Source organism: Alligator sinensis, unplaced genomic scaffold (assembly GCF_000455745.1).
Source record: "Alligator sinensis unplaced genomic scaffold, ASM45574v1 scaffold118_1, whole genome shotgun sequence".
NCBI lineage: Eukaryota > Metazoa > Chordata > Crocodylia > Alligatoridae > Alligator > Alligator sinensis.
In genome coordinates, this window is record NW_005841850.1 from 3,952,503 (window position 1) to 3,979,246 (window position 26,744).

At 48.6% G+C, this 26,744-nt stretch overlaps 1 protein-coding gene across 11 annotated transcripts in view; it reads left to right on the plus strand.

Moving 5' to 3' along the window:
* Positions 1–26,744, plus strand: part of KSR1 (kinase suppressor of ras 1) — a 94,156-nt gene that overhangs the window by 40,134 nt on the left and 27,278 nt on the right. For 7 of the 11 annotated variants that reach the window (XM_025210581.1, XM_006016088.2, XM_006016086.3 and 4 more), the window contains 3 exons: positions 6,407–6,547; positions 22,439–22,586; positions 24,786–25,260. In XM_025210581.1, the coding sequence (XP_025066366.1) occupies positions 6,416–6,547; positions 22,439–22,586; positions 24,786–25,260 (755 nt within the window). In that variant the 5' untranslated portion in view covers positions 6,407–6,415. Of the gene's footprint in view, positions 1–4,226; positions 4,465–6,406; positions 6,548–10,231; positions 10,587–12,212; positions 12,388–22,438; positions 22,587–24,785; positions 25,261–26,744 lie in introns of those variants that run through there. The other 4 variants (XM_025210587.1, XM_025210603.1, XM_025210627.1 and 1 more) reach the window with 4 other exon arrangements.

Sequence of the window (26,744 nt, forward strand, 5' to 3'; positions counted from 1 at the left end):
TGCACCTCAAGCAAATCGAGGGGAGGACAAATGGGTTTCAACTGGAGTTAATGCCCACCTCCCCTGGCCCTCTCGCTGGCTTCCTTCTTGCCCCCCTGCAACCAGAATATGCTGCCAAAATATGGGGTTTGCTGTGATATCATGCAGGACTAGTCGGTGCACAGGCAATGAAAAGGTTACTACAGGCTTTATCTCTCGGTCTAGCTTGTGGTTGGAGACCTGCTTTGGTGTTTGTGGATTTTTTTTTTTTTTTTTTTTTTATTTGCGTCACTGAACCCAGAAGTTTTTATTATATTCTCAGAAATGGGTTTTGCAACAGCACAGCCATTTAAGCCAAACCATATAGTGGAGTTAGAAGTCTGGGCAGGAAGTAACAAAATGAGATTCATCCAACCGGAGGGAAAATACTAGCGTAGCATGTATATAGGAGCAGAGGGAAACCGGCTTGGACTTGAAGTGTCTATGGAAATGGGACGTCAGAGGCTGGCCTGCTCCGTGATGTGCACAGGTTGCCAAGCAATGCTTTCAGTGCTTTTGATGCTTCAGAGGGGCCCAGATTGCCAGGCTCTCCCAGCCAATATATGGAGGATTACCACCATATACTTATGTCTTACTGTATAGGCCTCAACTGGAATCGGCCTCATTGTGCTGGGTGCTGCAAGAGTACATGGAGTGGCTGCTCACGCGGTCCAAGTTGACAAGCCCCACTAGGTTGTTAGAGGAACCTGAACTTGACCAAGGTTACCCAGAAAATCGGTGGCAGAGCCGAGAGAGGCCCTAGCTCTTGAGTCTCAGCCTACTGGATGCCATAGTGTGTCACCCTGTGCTCACCAAAGGGACAGCAATTGCCCTGCTCCAGTGGATGAGGCCCTGATGCAGGAGATGCGAGACTCAGAGGTGCTGAATCCATGCGTCTCTTAGGGACCTCAGCAGAAATGGCAGGTGCTCCGAGCACATGCTAATGGTACCTGAAAATGTTTCATCCTGTGCTCCCCTCCATCTGTGGGAAAGCTTGGCCTGATGGTGATGGGGCAGGGTAGGCCATGCACTCTTTGAACCGGTCTTCCCCCGCTGTAAGAAGAGATGAAAAGTGCTCAAAACTGAATAAACCCGATAGTCTCACAGGATGTGGTGATGCTGACCTGCCAGTAGGAGTGAGAAGTGTGTCTGTCTGTCTCTTCGCAGTTAAGGGAAAATAAGCTTGTGTGACGCAATTAGCCGCTACCGTGCATGCCCCCCAGCCAGGCTGGGGTTGGGACTGTTGCGCCCTCTCGGCGCTCCACTGCATTGGCTTCAAAATTACGAAACAAGCGGTCCTACTTCCTTCCCAGGTTGCTCAATGGCTCTGAGTTGTGTCCAAGAATGGGGAAGGGGTGAGGTGACCAGATGAAAGGAGAAGCAGTAACGAGCCGTGGTGCTGATTGTCTGGGAATTTTACCCTGTGATGTTTTTTCAGAAATGTGATCGTGCCGTCTGGCCTTCAGTGACTCCAGAAGGTGCAGCCTGCTTGGTTGTAGTGAGCCTGTGCAGCAGCTTCGGATGCCAAGGTGGGGGATGGCCCCCATGAAAGCAAAGGCTTGCGATGCTCTGTGTGCTTTGACCCTCTTGTGTGCATCTAGGAGCACTTCTTGTAAGCTGAGCTTATTGCATTGCTCCGTTCTGCCTGTGACCTCCCTGCCATCCACTCACTACTGCAGATCACCCTCCCTGCGTACACCGTCCCGTATAGTGTGGCCCTTATTCTCATTGCCTGTTCAAGAGAGAAACCACCTGGTGTGGACACATGAAACTCTTTGGGAGGATAAGCAGAGATCAGATTGCTGTCCTATGAAGTGTTGAAGGTGCCATATAAGAGTTGTCGGTATAAGAGTGGCTTTTAAAATTGCCTCAAAGTAATAAAGACTGGAGCAAACACATCCCAGTAAATGGGGAGTCTGGCAAACTGCAGTATGTCACAGGAATATAGCACAAAGCATTGGCCGTGTTCCAGAGAGTAACAGGTCCCTACTGAAACCGAGCAGCTAACAGGGGGGAAAAGAGGTTTAAAATGAATTTGACAGCTCATCTTTGACCTTTGCGACTGACTCAGGAGTGAATAGGAGATGTGCCTTTATAAGTGGTCTTGGTGGGTGGGGCATGAGTGTGCAAAAGCTGAAGGTCACGTATGACTGACTTTAGCCAGCCAGCCACTTCATCACGTGTCCCCCTTTCTGCACCGAGCCAAGGCTGATATAACAGAGGCCTTTAGAGGGATGACCCAGCACTATTACAGATTACTGCAGTGTTCATGATGACTACTCGCTTCCTTCGTTACTGGAATCACCGTGGTCATCCTTAGTGTTAATTAAAGGGACTTTTGGACTTGTGCAGCCCCTGGGGTTTGACAAGCTGCTGCCTCCCTGACACGTGCGTGCGGGCAGCTGGTGGCTGGAAGACCGACCCGTAGTGCAGGATTGTCAAGGTCCAGTGGAGCTGCCTTGGCGTGAACGCGGATGCAGCGAGTGGGGATTGCTCCGGCGCGTTGCAGCTCCAGGGGTGACTTGTGTGCAAAGGAGGAAACGCACGTTCAGCCAGAACAGCCTGGCTCTGCAGAGCTGCGGTGACCGGCCTGAACAGGGCACTCGAGAGGTAAAAAAAAAAAAAAAAAAAAAAAAGCACAACACTGAAGTAAGGCCAGGAATAAGGCTGTGGGAGGTTGGTGCTGCAGGTGCTGGTCCTCAGTGGCTCTTGGCACAGAGGTCCCTACTCCACAACCATGATCCACAGCTTCTGCGCCCATCAGACCTTAGTTAGCGTGGCTGCTGGAGGGCTGGAGCACTACGCTGTTTACAGACCGTGCAATAGGAAGCCTAGCCTTTCTTTCAGAGTCCTGTTTGCTTTTCTGCTGTGCTCAGGAAGCGAGCTCCCAGCGTGCCTCAACCAAACAAAATTCATCTCTCTCAAAATTATGCCTGGAATTTTGACCCCACTGACTTCCCTGGCAAAACTCCCGTTGACTTCAGTAGGGATGGGACTTCAGCCCGCCGCAGTATCCATTTGTGCCTGCTAGTGGTTTGCTTGTGCTTTTTCTACCCCTGGCCACACACACGTAGGTTTGTCACTACTCTCCCTGCTGACCAAAGCATCTCTGCGTGAGTCCTGTGTGGTGCTGGATCATTAGTGGGGTTCATTTTAAAGGGGTCATGGCCATGCTCACAGAGATCACGGGCACTTAATGCACAGGAAGTTGGCTCTGCCAACACAATGCTTGTAGTCCAATGACCCCTGGGAGGCCCATTGACTTCAGCAGAGCACCACGCGCTCTGTGTTGCATTTGGGGTCTAACTAGATGGGAAGTAGCAGTCTGCCTTACTGATAGGGTGATGGAGATGGAGAGTCAGCAGTCAGGGTTTTCAGCAGCATCTTCCCTGGGGTGTTTGAACTCCTCTGGTCACTTCCACATAGCCTGTGGGCTGTGCCCAGTGGTAGTGCCCACAAGCATGTCTTGCTGCTCCGTGGAGAGCACTTCCTAAAGTCTAAGCAGCAGAGCCCTGTCTGGGACAGGGCCGTGGGCAGGGTAATTAGATGCACTGTCCTGCATTGGTGCTAATTTGCCCATCTAAAGCACTTGCTCCATGTTTGAGACTGCTGCTGTTGGCCATGGTGGGTGCTCTGTGCAGATGTGGCCTGAATCCCGTTCAGGGTTCCCTGTGCCTCTTGCACTGGTTCTGAATCATTTGTACTATATTCCTGTGAGCATCATTGATCTCAGCTTGGAATTTGGATGCTCAGGGCCCACTTGTTGGATTATGTCTTGTTAAACTGGGATGGGTTTTGGGGGACATTGCTGCCCTTCTATTGCCCTCCCTAGGAAGTAGCCTTGCTCTGACACTGCTGTTTTTTGGCCTAGCTGTATGTAGCACCTGTTCCTCTTGATTTAATCATTCAGAGGCCAGAAGTTTAAAAAACAAAAAAACAAAAAAAACCAAACAATGCTCAAATACCACTGAACTGCCCTGTGACCTGAGCCGTTTGTAGGCAGTGACCAACCCAGCGATCTTACTGGAAAACCTGGTCCAAAAATGCCGATCTGCCAGGCATTGTCAATAGCTGTTTTTATTGTGTCTTCATTGCACAGAGCTCCTAGGATGCAGACGACCTCCGTGAAATATTGAACAGATTCCAGATGGGCACCATGGTGACTTACTCGCTGTAATCACCCACTTCGCAGTGCTGGTTTATACTGGCACAAGGCTTGCTTTGGGAGCTGCATCCACCTCTGGCTCCAGCAGAGTGACTGACACTTGGTGCTGCCACTACCGATATTGCTGAAGTACCAAGAAAAGCGGCTGTGGCCAAAGATTGCAGCCTTCCCCGCCAACTATGGCTCGTCAAGCTTCATCTAGTGCTGTCTAACCATCTGTGGCCGTATATGTTCACAGACAGTAGTTGGCTTCCAGAGAACTTCAAATCTTATCCAAAATTGTGAGCTTTTCAACCACCTGGAGAGCAGCAGGGGCAGAAGTATATGCATGGGGCACCATGGTCATCCACCTGGTTGTGACGATTATGTTCTAGCCCATGTGGGTCCCCATGCATTTCAGCAAGGCATGTGCATGTGAACACAGAAATCCATCCTTTGCTGTTATCTTTATAAAGTCTCTAGGAAGGAAGCGTTGCCCTTGTTCAGCTGGAAGGGGTGCAGAGCTTGGGGGTGAGAAGAGCAGGGTTTTTTCAGAAGCAACTTCCAATGGGTCTTAAGCTCTTAGGTCACCTTCAGAGGTCATTGCATCCTTCACGGGTTCTCCAGTTGACTTCCCCCGGGATTTTAGGCTAGGAACCAGTAGCTTTATTAATGAGGCCAGTACTTTGCTGCCTACTACTGTTTCCCCTTCTGCTACCCCTTACCTGCGTGGGTTTTTTTTCTTTGCTCGTGAGCAGAGCTGGCCTTCCTGGGTGTTTGGGACATCCCTTGCAGAGCTGTGCCTCCTTTGTAAGTAGCTGGGTTTTCGGGCTTGGGTCCCAAGTGTTCCTAGGGACTGGCCTCCTCTCTTCAGGGTGGTCCCTAGGTGGTAGTAACATTCCCAGTTAAGTAGGTTAAAAACATTTTGCTCCATAGAGGGCAGTGGTATGCATCAGCCATTTAGTGAAGAGCAGGAATAGCATTGGTTTCTCTGCTAATATCCGACTCGTTCTATATCCGAGGACGGAGGAGTTGATCTAATAAGTCTTTTGCATCTGTAAGTCCTGTGATTTTATTCCTGCAAGTGACTTCACCGTGTTGCATCTTTCAGACATGTAGACAGAAAATATTTCCAGCAGAAACTTGAGAAGAGGAGACATGAAAGTTGGCAAGGCCTGGGTGTTTGTTTTTCCTTTTAATTATAGGTCTGATCTTATCCCCAATGCTAAAATTCTCAACTTTACTGTAGACATGTTTTGGTTTTATAAAACACAGATAGACTAAATTGCTTTGAGGTATTGTTTTGTTCAGAAGGCTTTGAAGCTGAAGTCTCCCTTCTGGGAATATGCAGCTTAAACAGTGAGAAATCTCTTTTGAGGATTTTTTTTTTTTTAAATGTTAGGCAAACGTAACCGTGCATACAATACTTTCTCTTCCGCCCCCGTCTCTGCATCAGTCGGCTCTCTGAAGCATCACCTTTTGTAGCAGAATCAGTCTCGTCCTCTTGAACGTTCAGGTGTTTGACCTGGACTTTTGTTTTCTTCTCTGAATATTTGTGTTCGGGCAAACCCCAGAGACCTCAGTGGAATCGTGGCCCGTTGTGCTGGGTGTTTCAAGCCAACAGGAAGGTCATCTGTGCCCCAAAAGCTTCCTCTCTAGGAGTATGGACAAAAGTCTAGTTTAATGCAGGGTAAAAGGTAGGGTGGCGGTTGCCTGTGAAAGCCCTGCTCTCTTTTTTTTGCTCAGCAGTAAATTATTCTTGTGGCATCTAGCCCTCATATAGGGTGTGCTTGATAGACAAATGGAGGGAGTGAGAGAGGGAGGCTGACGGTAACTGCTAGGAAAGCAGTGACGGCATAGCATGCATTGGCTATACCTGATGTGTATGGGGCTAGTTCCTTTCAGAAGAAACGCAATTGGTTGCTTTCTGCATCCTGTGTAATTTAAGTAAAACTTAACCACTGGAGGTGACTGCTGGTGGCTTCACTCGGGGATGGAAAGGGCCTGTGTTTCCTGCCTCTGAAACAGCAAAGCATGCCAAGCTCTCTGTGCCCTTTAGCATAAGGGAGCTACTTTGCTTTAGCCCCTGTTCATCGTTGTCTGCTTATTTGTATGATTGTGGTACTCTCGAACCCAAATCTTGAGCCAGAACCACGCTGGGCCTTGCGCTGTCTGATATAACACAAAAGGATGGTCCCTGCATCAAAGAAATCTGTCTCAGCTGCTTGCTTTCTGTCCCTACAGGCCAAACTGATGGGCTACATCTACAGACAGCGGCAGTGTAAGCTGAGCGTGCCCCTGAATGACAGGACAAAGGAGCTCAACAGCTACCCGAGATTCAACGACTGGCTGGATGTCGTCAACGTGAGGAAAGAAGTCGTACAGGTAAGGGAACGAATAGCTGCCTGTGCAGGTTGTGCCTGGCTTGTCCATGAGGATGCTTCACAGCTGCTTGCTGGGTTGTTTTTCGGTTTCCTAAAACTGCTTAACACAAGGGTGTCACGAAGCTGTACAGCTCAGCAACTGTGCTGCTTTGGCTGGATCTGAGCTGCACACCTTGGCTTGAAAGTGTATTTGATCTGGGGGTGGGGGGTGGAAAAATAAGACGGAGCCAGATAACATCTGTCTCTTTAAGATGCACAGGGATTTATGCAGCACAGGCTGGCATGCTCCTCTCCTGATTTGCATCTGAGCCTGATTAAAAAATGCTGCCAAACCAGTTTTATTAGCTTTCAGCTCTGCAGGTAGCTGCAGCACTGGGCCACAGGGCCTGGCAGCTTCCTGGTTTCTGGCTGATGACCACTGATGCCTGAAGCCCTGATTGCATAAGAAGAGAGGCGGGAGGAGATGGGGGTGCTATCCCTACGCAGCACCTACCTGGAGGGGCAGTGCTCCAGTTCAACTTGGTAGTATGGGCAGAGACCCCCTCACCCCCTGTATCTTGGCTTTGCTCTGTAAATGCAACTTTGCCCTCTTCCTACCTGCTAACCCAGGGAAGGACTTTTTAATCTTAATCTGATGGATATGAAGTTAGGATGGAGTAAAGATGGAGGGTGTGGATCGTGTATCTCCTGCAGACTGGCTCCCAAGCTTAATGTGTTCAAACATGTGACATTCGTTGAAGTGACTGGAACGTCACCAAGAGGGCACGTACGTATCGCAGAGTAGGAAGCCCTGATGTAGACTCGAAGAGGTACTCTTTGCTAGGGGCACTGGGAAAGAAATGTTTTCTTCATAGCTGCCACGAGTCTGGGTTGAGACAAAATCAAGGGGCACCTCCCCAGTGCAGAATACGGCCCTTGGGGCACGAGTTTCAGCAGCGCTGAGCACTTCACAGCTCCAGCAGAAATCAGTCACAGGTGCTTGGCACCTGAAAACCATGCACGGGTCCAGCAGATCGTTGTGACCCTTTATGTTTCTTCAAACAAAAATCCATGACCAAACTTCCTGCAGCCTCCCCTTCCTGTTTGAAGTGAGAAGCAAGCCGATAAATGGAGACCTGGCTCTCTGCTTAAAAAGCAAAGAGGATTTGGCTGTTTGATCATTAGGGACCCCATGATTTCAGGGAGCTGAAAAGCTGTTTGATTAGGACTGGACTGAGCAAGGCTTCCCATGTGTCGGTATGCTTTTGCTCATGCACAAGTAATGCCACTGAATTGAATAAATGTGTTTGTAGCCGTGCTCAGCAACACGAATAAAACTTGGCTTGACCCCGACTGAACAACCAGTCCTCATGATCACTACTATCCTGAATGTCTAATGAACAAGGACAAGCCCTGGATGTTCCTTCTCTTTTGCCTGCGCTGGCCAAATCCTGAGGTCTGTGCTCTGGTTTTGGTTAATCTTTTATTGGCTTCTGGAAGAATTGGCTCCTGTGCTCCTACCAGCGTGCTCTGCTCTGCACACGTGCCTGGGTGGGCACCACCTCCCGTGCTCCTGGGGCTGCAGGTGCAGGTGGCTTCGGCTGCAGGCTTTCGAGTCACTGGAGGAGCAGTGATTTTTTTGGCCCTTTGGGTACATACCACAGGATGGAAGGGGGAAGATGGTGGAAAAAGCAGGGCACAAAGAGGCAAGGGCATGCCTCCTGCCTACCCTCACCTGGCACAAGCTAGCTTCTAGCTCAGGGGTTCTCAGCTGGGGTGTCCGTACATTGCAAAAAATTATGGTGGCTGAGAGCCACTGCTTTTAAACATTGATTGCCTTTTTGTATGCTATTGTGTGGGTATTTGGGACCACGGCTTATCCGTGACAAAGGTGCAGTAGAGAGAGTCTGGTGCTGTGGCTGAGCTGCCAAAAGGTAGCCGGTCTCTAGGGTAACTGGAAAGTCAGAAAGCGCGTCATTTTGTCAACCCTTGAGAGAGCATTCAGAACGGAGGTCGGGGGTGGCGGGGAGTTAGTCTCAGCCACATCCTACCCTTGCAAGGATCAATTGTCTGGTCCACACCTCCAACTGTGTGGTCGCTAAGATGGTGAACAAGCACACAGCTGGCCCTTGCCAAGAACAGCAAATGTCTTAACCACTTATTCTGCCCCTCTGCCCACAAGTCTCCGCCAGTCCTTGGGAAGAAGGCAGTCTTGTTCCTCCGCTCCGAGGGTTGGAAACAGTAGCACTGTGTGAAGCATTCGTGTTTTGATCCCAGTTCTTGAATTCTCAACCTGCCTCGCTGCCAAGGGATGTTGTGTTTTTGTTTGGGGTTTTTTTTGGTTTTTGAGGCAGCTGCTGCCTGCTATAGTAACATTTAGCTGTGCGGGAGGGATGAGATGAACACTAAAGCTTTTTTTAATTACTGAGCGGACATGTGAGAGTGAGCACATGAAGCCTCATGTCAGTAGGGAAAAGAAAGACCTGACCGTGGCCAATTAGCTGCCTTTTTCCAAATCCAGTTGACTTTTTGCTATTTATGTGTCTTCCCCTGCCCCATCCCACTTCGCATGGCTTGTCTCTGCCTCTTGCTGAATGCGCCGTTTCATTTACAGCTTCCAGGGCTGCACCGTTTGAGTTGCAAATAGTGAGGTAAGGGCTCTTCCCCCACCCAGCTGGAAGTGTTGCATCCTAGGAATCCAGGGGTTGTGTTTAGATTTCTTAAGTGTGTGTTTTTATACACCCTCAAGCACGTCCAGGTTGGAGTTGAATGTTTTCCTAATGATCTCAGTTTGCAAAAAGCGTGCTTTGTAAGGGGAAGTATTACTGGCCACTTCCACGTCGCTGCGCCGAATGTAGAGCTGTGCTTAGGGTGTGAGGAGTGCTCAAGCAGACTGAACAGCAGGTAGGACAATGAATCAGGAGAGACCCTGGCCTGACTGCCACTGACTTGGTGGATAGCCTTTGGCAGGTTCTCTTCACCCCTTTGTACCCGGTTCCCTCTGTATAACAGGTAGGTAGTGAGCTTGGACGTCATCTGCAGCTGTTGTACTGTTGAACAGTGAAGTTGGCAAGAGTTGTCTGAAGAGCTCAAGTCACTAAGAGCCAATATCCCTCTTGAAAATAGGAATCTACATTAGAAAGTGCCTTAATGACCTAAGCGTTGTCTCACGCATGCTTTTGGAAGACATCCTCTGTGTGATGTGGCGGAAACGCTGCACCTAATATCGGAGGTGGGGTGGCAGTGGGGGTCCATGCACTGGTTGCTATAAATATCTGGGGAGAGACAGCCTCTGCTCTGAAGCACTTATGCTTTAAACAGAGGAGACTGACACAGTATGGGAGGAGAAAACAGAGGCACAAGGAGGTGAAGTATCTTGCCCAAAGGCGGTGGCAGCCCATACCTCCTGGCTCCCACTATCCGCTGGGCTGTCTACTGGAGCGTGCTGTCTATCACATACGTTCGCACATGGCTCCTGTCTATTTTTACTTTAATGGGCAGATGCCCCCCTTATTTCCAACGCTGCCACAGCATTGTGCTGGCTTTGCTAATCTGCAGTGCCATGCTTTGAAACGTGCTCTAATTGCAAGGAGTTTTCAGCTTGACAATTAGAGGCACAATGCGCTTGCCTCCTCCCGCCCCCTGTCATCACCACGCCTCATCGGCTCTCTCCAAAAATAAAGCTGCCGTGCAGGGAAGCGCAGAAGCTCCTGGGCTCTCTTGTCAGAAATAGAGCTCCAGTTCCAATTTAAAATATCTGCTGACTCCTCCAGTCCGCAGTCGAGCCTATTTTTTGCTCAGTGAGTTTGCTCCAGCCATTGTGAAGCTGGAAAGCTCTCCGTGGTGTATAATTGCCGTAGTTTTCTTTGAAAACCTATATTTAAAACAAGAATAATGACCACTTGTAAAATCCTTTAGTTCTGGAAGAGACTGCAGTAATAACCATGCACTGTTTATGGCATTGGGCAATAGCTAAAACTCCTAGGAACATGGAGGACAGGCAGCCAGTAACGCTGCGAAGAGCAAGAGGGCTGTTTTGTGCAGAGTTAGCAGACCCAGAGGTAGGTGGGCAATCCAAGTGCTCCTGTTGCTTTCCATGAATATGTACTTGTGACGGGTAAGTTGTTCAAGTTTGCTCTCAACAAGCCAGTTGCTAGGACTTTTTTTTTTTCCTCTTTATTATGCCTCTCACCAGGCAGCATGTAGGCTTTGTCAAGGTAAATGGGTGAAATGGCTCTGCTTTGGGATCTGGCTGTTGCTGTCTTCCACGCAGGGGGTGTTGATAGCGTAACTGTCTGGAAATGGACAAAAACTCCTTTCTTTTTCTTTTTTAAATAACTTGGCATGTGTGATGAGATGTCTTCTAGTGGGGGGATTGCGTGCAAGGTAGTCAGTGTGGTGAAAAGAAACCAAGCACGGGATCATTTAGGCTGAGCATTGCAATGGTAGGACAGAACCTTCCTAATAGCGTGGCTGGGCGGAGAAGTCTCTCTAGCGAGAGAAAGCAAGTAGGCAAAATCCTTGGGTGGTGACTTGACCTCCCAGGGTGGGTCCTCTACCTGGGAATCCTGCCTTGAGGACACCTGAGCAGGTGTCAGGGGATTTTGACTAGTCTGCCCTCTTGTCAGTGCTGTGTGGCGGCAGGTATCCAGGGGTGGCGAGCTGGTTTCTGGTACAGAAAAGGCAGAGAACCGTGGATGGGTCTCAGCAGACTAAAGGAAAAAAAGAAAAGAATACCTGTGTACACGGGGTTTTTAAAGGTAGGAAAAACTCCTTGAAAACGCTGAGCTCTTTTGCTCACTCCCGTGTGTAATCTGTTACAGACTTTAAAGGTAATGTAAGAAGATAGTTGCCTTTCTCTGCCGAAACATGTCTGAACTAGCCTGGCGCTGCCGCGGCAGGGGTTCTAGTCAATCAAGTTTGGAAGGCTGTTTTTAGTGATGCTGGGAAGCTCGTTGCAAATGCGGGGGTCAAGAGTCATGCATTACAGAGGCCCTGTTCAGTAAACAGGTCTCTCCCACCACAGAGCACTGATGGTGTGAAGTGCTGTGTGGCTGACACAACCATTCTGCTTGGGAAACGCATACGTCTACCAATGTGTGTGTGTGCGTGTGCACGAACTGCTCTGTTTACTTGCAAGCCATCGTTTGTTGCCCATTAGCACTGAGGACAAAAGGCGTGGGAGCTGGGTGTTTCCAGCCTTCTAAAATTACCAGCCGTGATTTGTGTTTGGCCAAACCCAGGGCAAGGTCTGACACAGCAGAGCACGGAGGGAGGCCAGGTGGGACTCGCTCCATTGGTTCCCATTTGCACTGACCTGTCCTTGGTTCAGGTCTTTCTGGTTTTGCGCAGCTCTTGCAGGGGTTTGGGAGCCTGTTTGATAACTGAGCTGGCTGAGCTGTTAACTTTGTTCGATTGGTGCATGGCTGCACGCTGCTCGCTTTGCTTGTTTCAGGAGTCTGGCACCGTCTCCCTTTGCACCGCCTGCCCTCTGACGGGTAAGTCGGGGCGGGGGCCAGGTGAACCCAGTGGAATGCCGCCGGGCTGGGCTTGCCTGGCTCAGCTGATGGGGGAGATAGCCGCTTGTGGGAGGGTGTACTTCTGGGTCAGGTTTCTTTTGCTCATCGCACCTGGAGCCTTCACTTTCCTTGTAATGTTGCTTCATAGCAAAGTCATATGTCACGGCCTTCCAGGCCATCCTGATGAACTGAGCGGCACTTTCACGAGGGTGAATAACTCTGCTTTTGATGCAAGCATCCCCGCTCGGTCAGCAGGCGGTCCTTGGGAGAACAGGCACTAAAAATCTGGTCTCCTGCCTTCAGCCATCATCGCTCTGCACCAGATGATAGGACAGGAAAAAAGGTAGACCTTGGACTGAATTTCATCCTAAAGTGCCATTCGCTTTTTAAAAAAAAATAAATTTTGGCAAAGATTCCCTTGTTTAGAGAGTTTCCCTTTACATGGGGTGTGAACCCCAAACACGGACACCAGTTTGAAAACTCGTATCCCTGTTTGGATTCGCTGGCCAGTGTCCAAAGCCATCGTGTCAACTATTTCTAACTCCAAGAGCCACTTCCAGCCCTGTGTCAACAGCAGGCTTCACACGGAGCGTAGACTGTGCAGTCGAAGAAAACTGTCTTGCTTAAAGTAGATCTTCCCAGTACAGTCTCTCATGCTTTACTGTGAGCTGTCAGCTGAAGTTTGAAGCATCGCGGGCAGTGGGTTTTCTCCTACCTAGCATCTGCTTGTACTCCCAGCCAGCCACTCTCTAGCTAGGTATTGATTAAGAAGGGGCGTTTAGGGCCTTGATAAATACCCTGCTTTGTAAAGACAGCCCCTGCCACCTCCTGCTCCCCATACAGGGAGGAGCAGGCAGGACCATTTCCCAGAGTGCTCCTTTCTGCTATCGGATAGTTTTTAAATGGGCGTCTGTTTGGTATTCGTACCCCTATCGACTTCTCTACATGAGGGAAACTTGGCCAAAACTTTCACCCTTGCTAGCACTAGTTCGGACCCACTGCTTTGTCAGTGTCCAGAGTCGTGATATATGGTGTGTCCGGCCCCAAGAGCTGCTTTTGGCCCCAGCCTCAGTAAAGGCACTAGAGTGCATCAGGTGCTGAGTACCACTGAAAGCTGCATAAGACAGAGCTGCCTTCTGAAAGTAAACCTTAGAGACCAAGAAACCAGCTGCATGCCTGTTGTATGGGCTTTGTTGAAGATTTTTACCTTTTAAAGGAAGGTAAATGCCATGGTATACTGAGGCAAAACAGATCCCAAAGCAATACTAATGATGCTCTTTCTTTTAGATGCATGTTGCGTTCTGGAATCGACAGCACCTAGAGAACCGAGTTAATTCCTCCAGCTGGAGTTCATGCACAGGGTGCAAAGGTAGCACAAGACTCGAAGCTAATCACTGAAGCCTGATTTCAGTGGTTTAAATTGGACACTATCAGTGCCTACGCCGCCAGTGGGTGAATTTTCACCCTGTGGCTTATTCGGGGGGAAAGGTTGCCTGGCTTGGTCAGAGGCTCTGAGGATTGGTGCACTATTTTGGGCATGAAGACTCTTAAGTGCACAGCCCGTATGTCTGCTTTGCAGGAAGGTTTTGTAGAAAAGCCCTCTCAGGAGTGATTTCCTAGCGTGGAGCTTCCTTAGGTCACGACTTCTGAGCAATGCATGGTGAGTAAGACTGGAAGTGTGCTGGCAACAGTGAGCCGTTTCAAGATTGAAAGCAGGCCCTGTGTCTCGGCAGCTTGTTGAATATGGACCCTGTAACTACCGTCTCTGGCATCTCATCATCTTTAATGCATGTTTATTCTCCCAACATGTCTTTGCAGAACTATTGCACGTGGAAGCAAAGTGACTTGTCCAGGGTCACGCAGGAAGTCTGTGGCAGTTCAGACAGAGATGGTCTCTTTGAAGTTGTGTGCTGATCCCTGGCCCATCACCCTTGCAAGGCAGAGATGCACTGATTTGGGCTACAGTAGCTTGAGTTTATAGCACTTCCTGTTCTCATGATCCCATTCGGCAACCACTGCCTAACATGCTGTACAGCACTAATGGCAGGGGAAATTCTGGCCAAGTCCAAGAGGGCAAAATCCCCTTATTACAAAAAAGGATCTGTGTTGCACCAAACGGAGAAGGGTGAGGTTCCCCCCACCCCCAACAGTCTTGAATACATTGAAGGGTATTCGAGAAAACTCCTGTGGGAGTTTTCACGATGAGGCCAATGGGAGCAGAGCCTGTGTAGGGTCCCATGCTGTACCCATCACTGCAGTATCTGGTCCTGGTTGTCACCATAACAGAAGTTCGGCGCACACATGCTGGTTTAAAAATGGTGGGACCTGGTCTAAAATTTGCCCCCTCCCCATCCATATATATGTTCTGTTCTCTACTGATTTAAACTATGCTGCTTACGGAAAAACCACATAACTTGGCTTGATTCTGCCTTGGGTTTTTTGAATGTCTGTACCTAGCCTTAGTGACAGGCAGAAAGTGGAGCAAGCCTGCCAGCCTTCCCGGGGTGGCATACATGCAAATGTCTCGCAGCTGCCACTCTCCTTAAAATATCCCCACCCAGTGCTTGCTCCTGAACTCAAATGACAGCTGGAGGGGTAGCTGTGTTTCTAGGACAGGCTGAACTTCAGGGTAATGTCTGGTATGAGGTGCTCTATTTACAGCACCGAGCACCCGCTGGGTGGCAATTTCCATGCATGCTTGTGCTGGGGTTAGTGGGTAGAAGCCACTTGCACTTTTTAAAGCCCTGCCATCCAGGAAAGGTGGGTGGAGTTAGCTCCATTGGACTGGCTCTTCTCGCCTGCCTGCTGCGAATCCAGCGCAGCTACGCCGCAAGCCCGTGGAGTTAGCGAGGTTAGCATCGTTTGCAAAGCACGTCAAGCAGAACGCTCTTCACCAAACTCGACTAAAACCGAGCCTGCTTTTTAAGTGCCATCTTGAACTAGTGACCCGCATGATTATCGCGTTGGCTTGGGGCTAACACACGTAAATCGCATCAGGCCAATCTCGCAGGGATCAGGTCGACCAGTTTTGTATTAAGCCACTGCATATGTAGAGCACATGAGTGGCTGTTTAAGGAAAGCCTCTTATTTTTTTTTTTTTTCCTCGAGGCTTAGTTTCCTCTGTCGCGTGTCCTAGGGACTGGCAGCAGATTCAGAAAGCCTGTCTGAGCCCTCCCAACTCAAGGTCATTGGGATTGTTTCAAGATAATCTCCTTTTCTGTGCTTAGACTTGCCTGCAACTTGCCATTCTGTCTTTCTAAAATTAAACTGCTGTGGAGAAGGAGAACAGCAGCCTCAAACTTTACTTGCGGGGCTGGAGAGGCAGCTGTACGTTGGGTCCAGGAGGTGGAGTTGCAAGAAAAGCATCAGATCTCATTGCAAGTGCGACACAGGCTGCAGTACAGCTCAGAAGACGGCGTCAGCTGCTAATGTCTTCTCTCCGTGCTGCTCTGCTGTGCCCGCTGGAGCCGCACCGCCATGTAGGAGGTGCTAAAGCTCCTAGTAGTATGCCACGTCCTGGCTAAAAGAAGAGATTGATTTAAGGAGCTGGCATCTGCTGAAGCCAGCGAGTGTTTTGAATTCCAGGCCTTCAAAAAATCCAAAGTCAGGACCCTTGGGCTTTGGAGATTTGGCTTAATCAGGAACATTTTTTTTTCCTCTCTCTCTTTAAACCCTTCTTCCCCTACACCCTAACGTTGCCTTCTGGTTTCTGTACCTTTGCGTTTGGATCTGTCCAAGCTGCTTTTTTTAATTTTTCTGCTGGAGGGCTAGAAATGTACTTCAAAAATGCATGAAAGGAGGGCTAGGATTCTTGGGTCAGGGAGGTGGAGTTGAATGAGAAACATCAGATCTCACTGGGTGTGGGATCAGATTGCAAGAATGGGCCAGGCTGCATTTTTTATTTTATTTATTTTTTTTTTTGGCCTTTCATTTCAACAGGAGCAAGATCAAGATCCACCTTTGTGCAAGGCATGACTCTGTGTGCAAACTAGCTGGGTCTGGGGAAGAGCTAAGGGCACGGCAAAGCCAGGGATGCCGCTGCAGAGCCCTGTGCCCACTCAGCAGGTGTTGGCATGTCCAGTTTTCCTCGGACGGGGCAGGAGCCCAAGCTCGCTGCTCAGGGCAGGAATCCTGTGCTTGTTAGCTATGGTGTTTGGTGTCCTGGGTGTGAGTTGTCCCCTGGGTGTGCAAATGCTCTGTGCTCTGCAATTGGTTGGGAGCCTGCCCGGGATGGCATTCTCTGTACCGCTTGCAACAGGGAACAGGAGTTTCCCCCTTTAGGTCTTATCTATGCTAAACGCAGACTGAGCTAACTCATTTAGCTCAGTATGTACACGCATGCTGTGTCAATGCAGCTATATCCCTAAAATAAAGGTGTCTTTTATTATTACAGCTTATCCCCCCCCCCACTTCCCATGCAGAAACACCTGTGCTGCGACAGAGAGAGCTCCACCTATCCTAGGGATTGTGCTTGCTCAGGAGAACCTGGGATATTGGTATCAGGGGAGTTTGCAACCCAGTTGACTTGCAGCAGCTGCGCTCTTGCCAAGGGCTGAGCTGCGTAGCTGTTTGCTGTGGCCTTTACTTCAAAGGATGCTTCTTCCCCACTCAGCTGGAGCACCTCAGTGGTCCCTAGCGTTGTTTGCTGTGCATGCCCCTGGTTGGCTCACAAAACCTCATCTCCACAGGGGCTAAGGACCTGAACCCTGTGACGTACTCTGGTTCTGCTGCATAACTATCGCAGCAAAACAGCTTGCCCCTACCCAGTACCGTGAGTTAGCAAGACCAGTATGAACTGTGGAGACCAGGCTTAATACCACACAGTGGGTTGTTGTACCCTCCAAACTGCCGAAAGGCACGAGTATGAAGGGTCAATACCCCAGGGAAGAGGCAGAAATCATAATGGGATGTAGCTGAGGCATGGGTAGCCCTGTGGTTGCAAGTTTTTTTTTTTTTTCCCCAGCAGTATGCAAGTCAGGCTTGATCCTGGCCTGCTGGTAACGTGTGACCAAAAAGCAACGCTCCCCATCCCTCCCCAACGCACACAAGCATCCTATGAGCCAAATGAGGGTGAGGATAGGCGAGCAGCTTATCATGGCGTGAGAGGGGCCGCACATCACTTGTTTGTGAATGGGGAAGCTGCTTGGTGATAACGTAGCCCTCAGCACCAGGCACTAATTCCCAGTCGGTTTCTGCCCATGACAAGGATGGGCAGCTACTGGCGGAGAAGCCTTTCCCAAAAACGGGTTGTTAGCGTGGTGGTACCCAGAACTGGAAAGGGACCTGCTAACCAAACAGGTGTCTCCACCTCTTGACATCTTTTTTATGAAGTTCTCCTTGCTTTATGTCCTAAAGTTTAGTTCCCAGGCGCTGGCTTTGACCCTTTTCTCTGCTCTTCAGCCACGGTAAAGGCCACCGCACTCTTGAATATGCTCTGGGTGGCCCTGCTTTGACAGCAGAGAGCAAACAGTCACTGGCCCTCTGCCATTTCCACTCAAGAGGATGGAAGTCGCTGTGGGATGTGGATCGATGAAAGGTGATAACAGAGAGGGACTGCTTGGTTACAGCACAAGTGAGCTTCTGTTTTTTGCTGTTGGCAAGGGCTTGGCGTGGCCGAGCTGAGTTTATGAAGTGTCAGTTCCTATGAGCTGTCGCAGCATGTCGGACCATTGAGTCACTGAGGCTCCTGCTGCTTGTGGTGGCTTGCCTTTGGACAGGCGTAGACTGATGTCTCAGCTGCCCAATTGTGCTTATCATCACCCAGGTCATATATTCTATCTTGATGCAATCTTGGGGTTTTAATAGGGTGTGTTGTTTTTTTTGGAGGGATTTACTTGCAGAGCCAGGTTTTCCAAAGTTGGCACCCAGCAGCCCCTGTTGTGGCAGCCGGGGCTCTGCACACATTGTCCTAACAGTTCTTGATTATCTGGCACCATTTAGATGTGCAGTCAGGACCTGAGCTTCTGAAAATCCTGGTCCCCAGTGGGCATGCTCCAGCCCTTCAGGGCAAGCTGGCTTTTGTGCTAGACCCACAAGCTGCCCTGGGAGCTGAGGCTATTGGGCATCTCTTAGGTAGCGTGCAGTACCCTGCAGGGCAGGGGCTCTCACTCCGGAGAGTGGTTCAGATCCAAATGATTGTAAAAAGGAAGCTGTGAGCCAGACGCCCAGGGAGAGTTACAGCGTGCCCTGCAATTCTGCGCAGGCACCAGACAGCGTGGGAAGAAGCGGTGCCGGGAAGGAGTGTTGTGGCCCGCTCTGTAGCGCGACGCAACAGATTGCTGAGCCGTGCAATCTGCTGTGCACCAGCTTTCGTAGCCAATAGAGCTGCTGGCTCGAGCGAGAGTTTTCGCGAGCAAGGATGTGTTGCCATTGTGCACTCGTGTGTCTGTATCCGGGACCCTTTTCTTCCTTTTTGTACTGTTTGTTTTTAGATCCTTCTCTTCTTGCCGCCCTGCACTTTCAGGGTGTTTAGAAGATGCTTTTCTTTTATGCTGTCCCACTTCTTTTGATCTGACGGGACCAGATTCTGCTCTCTGGCATCAGTGGAAAGAGAGGAAGGATTCCTTGGGATTACTCCATTTACGTAGGTGCAGTAGTAATTGGCCTACCAAACTCTTGATGTCCGCGGAGTATCTTCTGTCACTGTGACGTGATGTTCCCATAAGCTGGCTTGGGGGATGTGGTCCAGATGAAGTTACTCTAAAGTGGGTGCACAGCTGTTTGGGGACTCCTTTGTGAGTATAGCTTTCCAGCTGCTCACTGTCACACTGGAAGGATATATCGAGCGGGCTTCCACTGTTTTGCACCGATGACGAGGACAAATGGAGTGGGTCCTTATTAAATCTGCAGACTACTAAACTGAGAAGAGTTGTACGCCCTTTTGGAGGACAGGGCTAGAACTCAAAATGATCTTGGCAAGTTGCAGGAATGGTCTGAAGTAAATGGGGTGTAGTTTAACAAGGACAAGTGGAAAGTACAATGCTTAGGTAGAAAGAATCAAATGCACAAATTACCAGGTGGGTAATGGCTTGGTAGTCACTCAGTGCAGTGACTTTAATCCAAATGCAAAATGGCTCGTTAGTGCAGTGTTTCGAGGGCTAGGTGAGGCATCTGTAGATTGCTCTCTTTGATTCAGGTGCCATCTTCTGCCTAAATCCCCCCTTTATGTGCCCAGGTTCCTTGGTGAATCTTGCTGTTCGGCATTTGTCTGTCTCCTGGACTGGAAACCAGGTCCTCTGATTTCCAGTGTTGAACTCTAACCACTGCCCCCGCACTCTGCCCACTCATACTTGCAATTTTAAATCTGGAGGACAAAATTCGGAGAAACTCTGAATCTGCCGCATTTACTGATTGACTTGACTTCCTGATGGGTTACTGCTTGCTTGCTGCATCATGCCTGGGAGAGTGGGAGTGTGGTTATACTAGGTAACATGACTTTGTGGCTGATGCTTTAGTTCTGGAATGACAGGGTTGCCAAAAGTACTAGCAAAGTAATCTAGGTCGCTTTCCAGCCTTGATGTTAGGGTCAGAAGCGACCTCAATAGGTCATCGAGTCTGACCCCCGTCCGAAGGCCGCTGCTGGTTTTATCCTGCATCTTTCGAACCTGTTCAGTAATGCATACAAGGGCTGTGATGCTTCAGTGGGGGGTGGGATGCTGGAACGGATCTTAGGGCTTGGTGAGGAGTTAATTATCTCCTGTAGTAGAGATTGGCATTGATTCACTATTACCAGTCCGATTCTATCTTCTTGGCCTTCAAAACTACAGAAGGAAGCATACTTTGGTCCCGCATTGTTCCTGTTTTCAGATGTTGAATCTCAACGTCACATTTTCTGGGAAGTGGCATAGCACTTGTGACCGACAAGTTCCTAGCAACAAAATATTAGCGGCGATGTTCACGACTCATTTGAAATGCTGAAACCTCATAATATTTCTTTCCATTTTGTGAGCATGGGAAAGCCCTGAACTTTGAATCCACTGACTAAAGGCTGCACGCTGCCTGTCTCTGTCTCAGTTTTCGGTGTGGAGGACAAAATCGTGGTAAGGCCTGGCTTCAAGAGGTAACTTGACTTACTGTTTTGCCAAAGGGATCATTTGCTTGCAAACTCGAGAATTTCAAACTGATCAGATGTGTGTAAAGAGCTAGCAGAAACCACTCATTCCTAGGCTGACGTTCTCTGCAAAACCATACTATGTGTGCTTTTAGGTTTTGCTTTTAAACAGAGGGTAAACACTTTTAAAAGCATTGAAATGACTTGGACACTTAAGTCTTACTCAAAGTTGGTAGGATTTAGATCTTAGTCGAAGGCTTTTTTTGCTAGAAGAGGCGTGCTCTCACCACGTGTTGGAGAGCAGGAGGTAAAATCCTGCTGCAAGGTGAGAGAGAAACCCTTGTAGTGGATTTTTACCCCAGGTTAGTTAACTCCAGGCAAGATGGGCTGAGCATTTTAGAATACCTAAAATAACTTCAATAATCTGGAGGCAGTTGGACCATGATTCGTGTCTCGACTCCTGCTTTTGAGAAGTAAATCTGATTCCTGTTCAACAAAACCTAGTGATGGGAGAACCTCAGACAGTCCAGCTTGGGTAAGGACGTCTCAGGTTCAACCCAAACCATTTCAATGTCTCGGTCTCCTTTATACTGGCGAAGTTTGGAACGGGTTAACGATCCCCCCGTGAGTCGAGTGGGGTCTTCATCCTTCACGCTTCAAATCCAGCTGGAAATCATTCAAAACCAAATGCTCCCATGGGATTTGGGAAATTTGGCATCTTGTAAATTCAAATGTGCAGGACAGCAAATAATAATGCAGTCTCAGTTGGGGCCTTTGTGGTGTTGTTTGCTAGTACTAATTATAGAAGGAAAAGAAAAGATCACCAAGCTCTTTCTAGGTATGGTTTAGTCTGGTCCCTTATTCTGCTCACTGTATTTCAAAACTCATGGGCATTTCCGTGAGTCCCTTGCCATTTTGGTCCCGTTCAGACACCTTCTGTTGCAGAAGAAACGCTTGCTAGTCCTTTTTCTTCTGTCTTTTCTGGATAGGTTATTTTCCCTTTATCTAAAAACAGCTCACTAAAATTACTGGGACTGCTGTTTCTGAACAGGGGTAGGGGATGAAACCCTAGTCCAACCTCAGGAGGTTTGCCTGCAGCACGGCCATCAATGGGATTCAAAATCATGAGTCAGATCCCAAAGGCATCGTGAGACCTGAATTAAAAATGATCCGAGGTTTTTGGAGGAGGCTCTTTTCCTTATGACCCCCCCCCGATTTTTGTATTTTATTTGCCTTTGGGGTTTGAGTCTTGAAGATTCATTTTCTCAGGCTTTTTCTTTCTTTCTGACGGTAAGTGTGAGAAACTCCTCCACTTCTCCCCTCCTCCCCCTTTTTTATTATTATTTTTTTTAAAGATGAAAGTTGGAATAGCCATGTAATCAGATGGTTCCAGGAGTTGGGGCTTTAAGAAAAATCCCAAATGCTGTAAAACGTGATTAAATTGTGGGAGTTGGCAACCATAAGTTTGGGCAAAAGCCTTGGGGGAATTCTTAGGAATGGGATGCTTGGCTCAGATGCTGCATACCTTCGACCGGCCAATTTTTTTTAAAATTTTAATTGTGGCAAATTTATGTTGGAAACACTGAACAAGGGCATTAAAACAAAACTTGACTCTGTGCAGGAAACAAGCTCTTTTTTTAAGCTTCCTGTCCTGCTGGGTCTTTTGTATTCATCTTATTTGAGCCTTGTCATTCCAGTCTCCCTTCCCCACCTTGTCTCCCCCTCTCCCCAAATTAGTGGCTTGCTCTGGGCATAACTTTCTATGCGGATATCGTCCTGGAAAATATTCCTAGGGGTTTCCATAATTTTTCCACCGTTAAGCTTCTGCGAATAACAACCTGGGTTTGCCTTGAATATAAAGGGTTGGGTTGTTGTTTTCTTTTTCCGTGTGGGTGGCATCTGCCAAACATTTGTAGCTGAAGTTTCCAGGCTTTTGATCAAAAAACGTCAAATATTTGCTCCTGAAGACTCTGGTGAAAAGGAATTCCCCTTTTTCCCACGTTGGAGATAAGGGATCGTGACTCAACAACTCGAACCGATCTAATCGGGACCCAACGTCCCTTCAAATACTTTTGGGAGAGTGAGTGTAACATGCTGCTGATAAAAAGCACATTTCCACATCTGCCTACTTACAGCTTAGATAGAAAGAGGATTGTAGAGGAGCCTGTGGAGCAGCTGTTGGGCACTGAGCGAGGTATGCTGTGCAGTCACTACTGACCCAGTGATCTTGAGAGAGAATCACAGCCGGGATGAGTCGAGAGTGAGTCAGATCGCAGACGGCTTTACAGAAAATGCTTCAGAGCAAACAAACAGTGGCCATTTTTTTGTACCTGTTTTTTCACAGAGACTACCAGAGGAGCTGACCCTGGATGCCTTGCTGGAAATGAATGAGTCAAAGGTGAAAGAAACCATGAAGAGATGTGGTGCCAGGGAGGAGGAGTGTTCCCGGCTCAATGGAGCTCTCGGCTGCTTAAGGAAGGTGACCGAATCAGGTAGAAACGTCCTTGTTCTGTGCACTTAATGTTTAATTAGGCAGCTGCTCTGCTCCCCCTTCTTGTTTCCCATTCTGTAAGATGGTCTAAAATTTCTGGAGCATCTTCTCCCTGGCCTTCTTCTGTGACCAGCATCAAAAGCAGAGTTTTGTTTCTGAAAGCATGTCAGGCTCCAGTGATGGACACGGTCTGGATCTGGGCATGCATCTGAGGCTGCGATTGGGAAACCGCTCTGGAAATGGCTGCATAGAAATGTCCCCCTGTTGATTTTTAATAAACCTGTTTCTTGTGTACTGAGGTTTGGGTCTGATGCCCCAGCCTGCAAATAGCTGTCAGGTGCAGAACTTGCACATCATTCCTGTTGGGCCCTGCCAGCTCCAGAGGTAGAGGCTGTGCGGATGTATCCCTTAACTCAGTATTTCTGGGTTTTCAGCAGGTTTTTTGTCTGATTTCAAACTTGTGGTGGGGCATCTAATAGCACCAGGAGATTGCAAGTGTTTAAAGTGTGCTTTTAGTCACTGAACTGACTTTAATTAAAAGCAACAGAGTCCACTGCTTTTCATGGGCAGTCGGGTTCGGTCTCCTTTGCACGTCAGCGCTGGCCAAATGCCATTTGCAGAATCCGTGTTGCTGGTGAGGTAAGAGCACAATCTTCAAGCTGCGAGGAGGGAAGTCAGAAATGTGACTGGGTCTGGTCTAGCATCGCTGGAAACGGATGCTTGGATCCCCATGATGCTATTTTCTGCCCTCCGGTGCGTACACCTTTGGATTTGTACGTGCGCTGCTTGCAGCAAACTCTTACTGATCTGCAACAGATCTCCTCTTGGTACCCATTCTGTTGCTGAAAGGTGCCCTTTCCTTTTGGTAACGTGACCATTCATATCCCCGGTGAATGGAGGGACAAGCAAATGGAAAAGTGCGCAAAGAGCTTGATTTCATGTTTCCTTTTTGTTTTTTTCCCTTTTCTTCTGATCTTTCCGCGATGGATTTTCAAGTACTTTCCACACACAGTGGCAAAAGAGCCATTGCCTCTAGTTTGGGAGAAGTGTCACGGTCTCCTCTCAGACATGACACTGGCACCAAAGCTAGGGGTATTTACATGTTTGTTCCTCGAAGGGTAGCTTTCCCAGCTGGAAGCTAGGAGCCAGGACTTGTGGGTTTTACTGTCAGCTCTGCCACTGACTGTTATGATTGTAGGCAAGATGTTTAATGCCCTTGACATCAGATTGCTTAAGCACGTGCTTAATTTTGTGAGGGATAACTGCCCATTCCCCCCGACCCCCAAGTGGGGAAAATCATTAACATAAATTAGGTTAAACTGAAGCAATTCTTCTAAACAATAACTGCTGAATCTGAGCATGGGAGTTATTCCCCTTCATGTGCTGGACGTTTGCTGCCTGCAGGCTCCTGTCGCTCAGCATCCCACTCCTGTAACAGGAGCTTGCTGGGAGCAAGTAATACTTGCCTGCTTCACAGGAGCCTTCTGAAGTTCAAGGCGGTCCTTGAGCAGAGGCATTTATAGAAGATGGGAAGCTTTGGAAGTTTACTTTATTCCAGGGCCCATCCTCGGTAGCTTTTGTAGGACATAAAATTAATTAAATGGGTATAAACATGGGAATTTGGGGAAGAAGACTGGCACTCTGGCTCTAATGGCAGCACCTGTACTTTGATATTGAAGATATCTGGCGTGTGGAAAGTGATGGGCATTGGTAGGCACCAGTAGTGGGCAGGGGCATGAACATCTAATTATTGATTAGAAGAGATCTCCTCCCCTTCCCTTCTGTTTCACTGTCTGCCACATTTATGGAGGCATTATCACTTCTGCACATGCTAATAATCATCAAATGGGATTTAGAGGTAAGTGTAATACCTAAATCCCCTAGATTTCCACTGGGAGTTAGGCACTTGACCGGTTGAGACACCTCTGTGAATACCATTAGGTGACTGTTCAGCGTCTCTAGCTGCCTCGGTACCTCTGTCGGTCTGGCCCCGTGCTGGCAGTGCAGCCATACAAACTTTTGAAGTGCATGGCTGCAGTTGAGGAAAGGGGAATTGTTTCCCTTGCAGTCACTTTAAGGGTAATTTTTGCTGGTGGTTAGAAAAGTCTTAGGAGTGAAATAGCTGCTAGGGAAAAACCTGTTCTAGAAAGTCCATGTTGGGGTTTCATGCTTTGCTAATGCTGATCCCATCGGTGAACAGGTGGCGAGTTAAAGGACGATCTGCTCTGGAACCTTTCTGATGCACGCCGAGAGAACAGCTCCGCACAGCTGCTGGAGCCCTTCTGCGCCCCGATACCCACGTGGACTCATGGCACATCACACCTGGCAAAAGGCAACAGCCCACAGCTGCGCTCTGTGTCGGTGTCCACTCTGCCCTCCTCAGAGTCTCTGCCCTTGAGTCAAGGACCTTCTGCCTGTTCAGATAACAACCTCCTGGACCTTTTTAGTTTCCCTACCCATGGCGGTAGAATAACCCCTCGGACTCCACATAGCATCACCATCACACCGCCAACCACCCCTCAGTCAAAGAGGAAACAAAAGTTTAAACCTCCGCGGACTCCCCCTCCTCCTTCCCGGAAGGTTTTTCAGCTGTTCCCTAATTTCCCAACCCTCACAAGAAGCAAGTCCCATGAATCGCAGTTGGGCAACAGGATAGATGAAGTTCCTCCAATAAAGTAAGTACAGGACGTTCCCTTCTTTGCTCATGGGGCTTGGGCTATGTTTTATCGGGGAGGCTGACTGCATGGAGTATTTCAGTGCAAAGGCACATATCTTGGATGCCAAAGTAACCAGAAAGTGATGGAGAGTGAAACAGGCCCTGTGTCCTGAAGTGACTGAAACTGAGAAGTAGATATGCATGCCCTACAAGTCTTACCCTGGGGGTGCCAGGCCTGCAACATCTTTTGCAGCTCTCCCACCGCACTTCCTACACTACGTTGGCTTGGACCAGTATCAGTATTTTCATGGATCCAGATGTTGAAGGCGGTGGTGTCTAGTGACCTGGTCATGGTGCCACTGTTCCTTCACCATCCTCCTTAAGTAGAGGCCGCAGCACACAGCATTCATGGGAAGGGGGCTTGTGGCTGCAATCTATTTGAGATTTGTATTTTTAACGTTGAGGCTTGGATAACTTTGCATTTGCTGAGGTTCTCATAACATTTTTTGCAAGAATGTCATGCCTAAATTCCACATCCAGCAATTATACCCTGCCTACCTACATTCTCTGCAGTTCACTGGGTTGCTGTTTGCTCAAAGCTGGGTTTTGCTGTGGGCTTTTAAACAGCTGCCCCATTTTTAGTGTCTTGGTGACAAAAGAAACGATCTTTGTGTACAGATTTGCATGTCAGCTTTGGTTTTGTGACATGCTTTTTTAGAAAACCTGAGATGAGGGAGGTTAAAAAGCACTGTATTAATACATGAAAGTAGCCAAGAAATGAATCCCCACCATTTCTGAATACCCCAGTTTATGGGGAAGCCTAGATAAGACCCACACACTGCAGCTGGCACCAAAGCAGTACCAATGTACAGTACTCTTTGGAGGGGCTCAGAGCAAGGACCTAGCTTTACAGATTGCCTTTACAAAGGAATTGCTTGTGTGTTCTCCCTGAGCTGAGGAGAGAAATTCCCTCTTGTGTATGGGGAGGTTGCCAATTTGTGAGTTAAGATGGAGGGGGTGTGTGCTGGGTCTCAGTGCCAAGCTCTCTTCAAAGCCATGATTTTGATGGTGCAACATTGTCATGCTCACTGATCTGCATAAAAGAGTTTATTGAAAAAATCACATGGGGCCATGTGATGAACCCTGTGCTTTTTGGTGGGAGGGTGTATGAAGTTTCTCTTGACCCCCTAGCCCTGTTGGGTCTCTGATCGCTGCAAGGATATAACTTCCATTTGAAAATGGATGGAAGGCATGCCTTTGAACTGAAAAGGTCTACGGCCAGCATATAACTTTTGTTTTAAATCCAATGAGAAAATCCTGGATTCTACTGAAGTCAGACTCCTCTTGACCTCAGTGGGGCCCAAGGCTGTGTGGTGACTCATGCATCATTTAATTGATGCTGAGACTTCAATGGGACAAACAGACCTCACACGTCCTCTGAGTTGTGCGTGTCCTCTGTGGGGTTTTTTTTCAGGGTTTTTGTACATGGAACTTGTAGCTCAG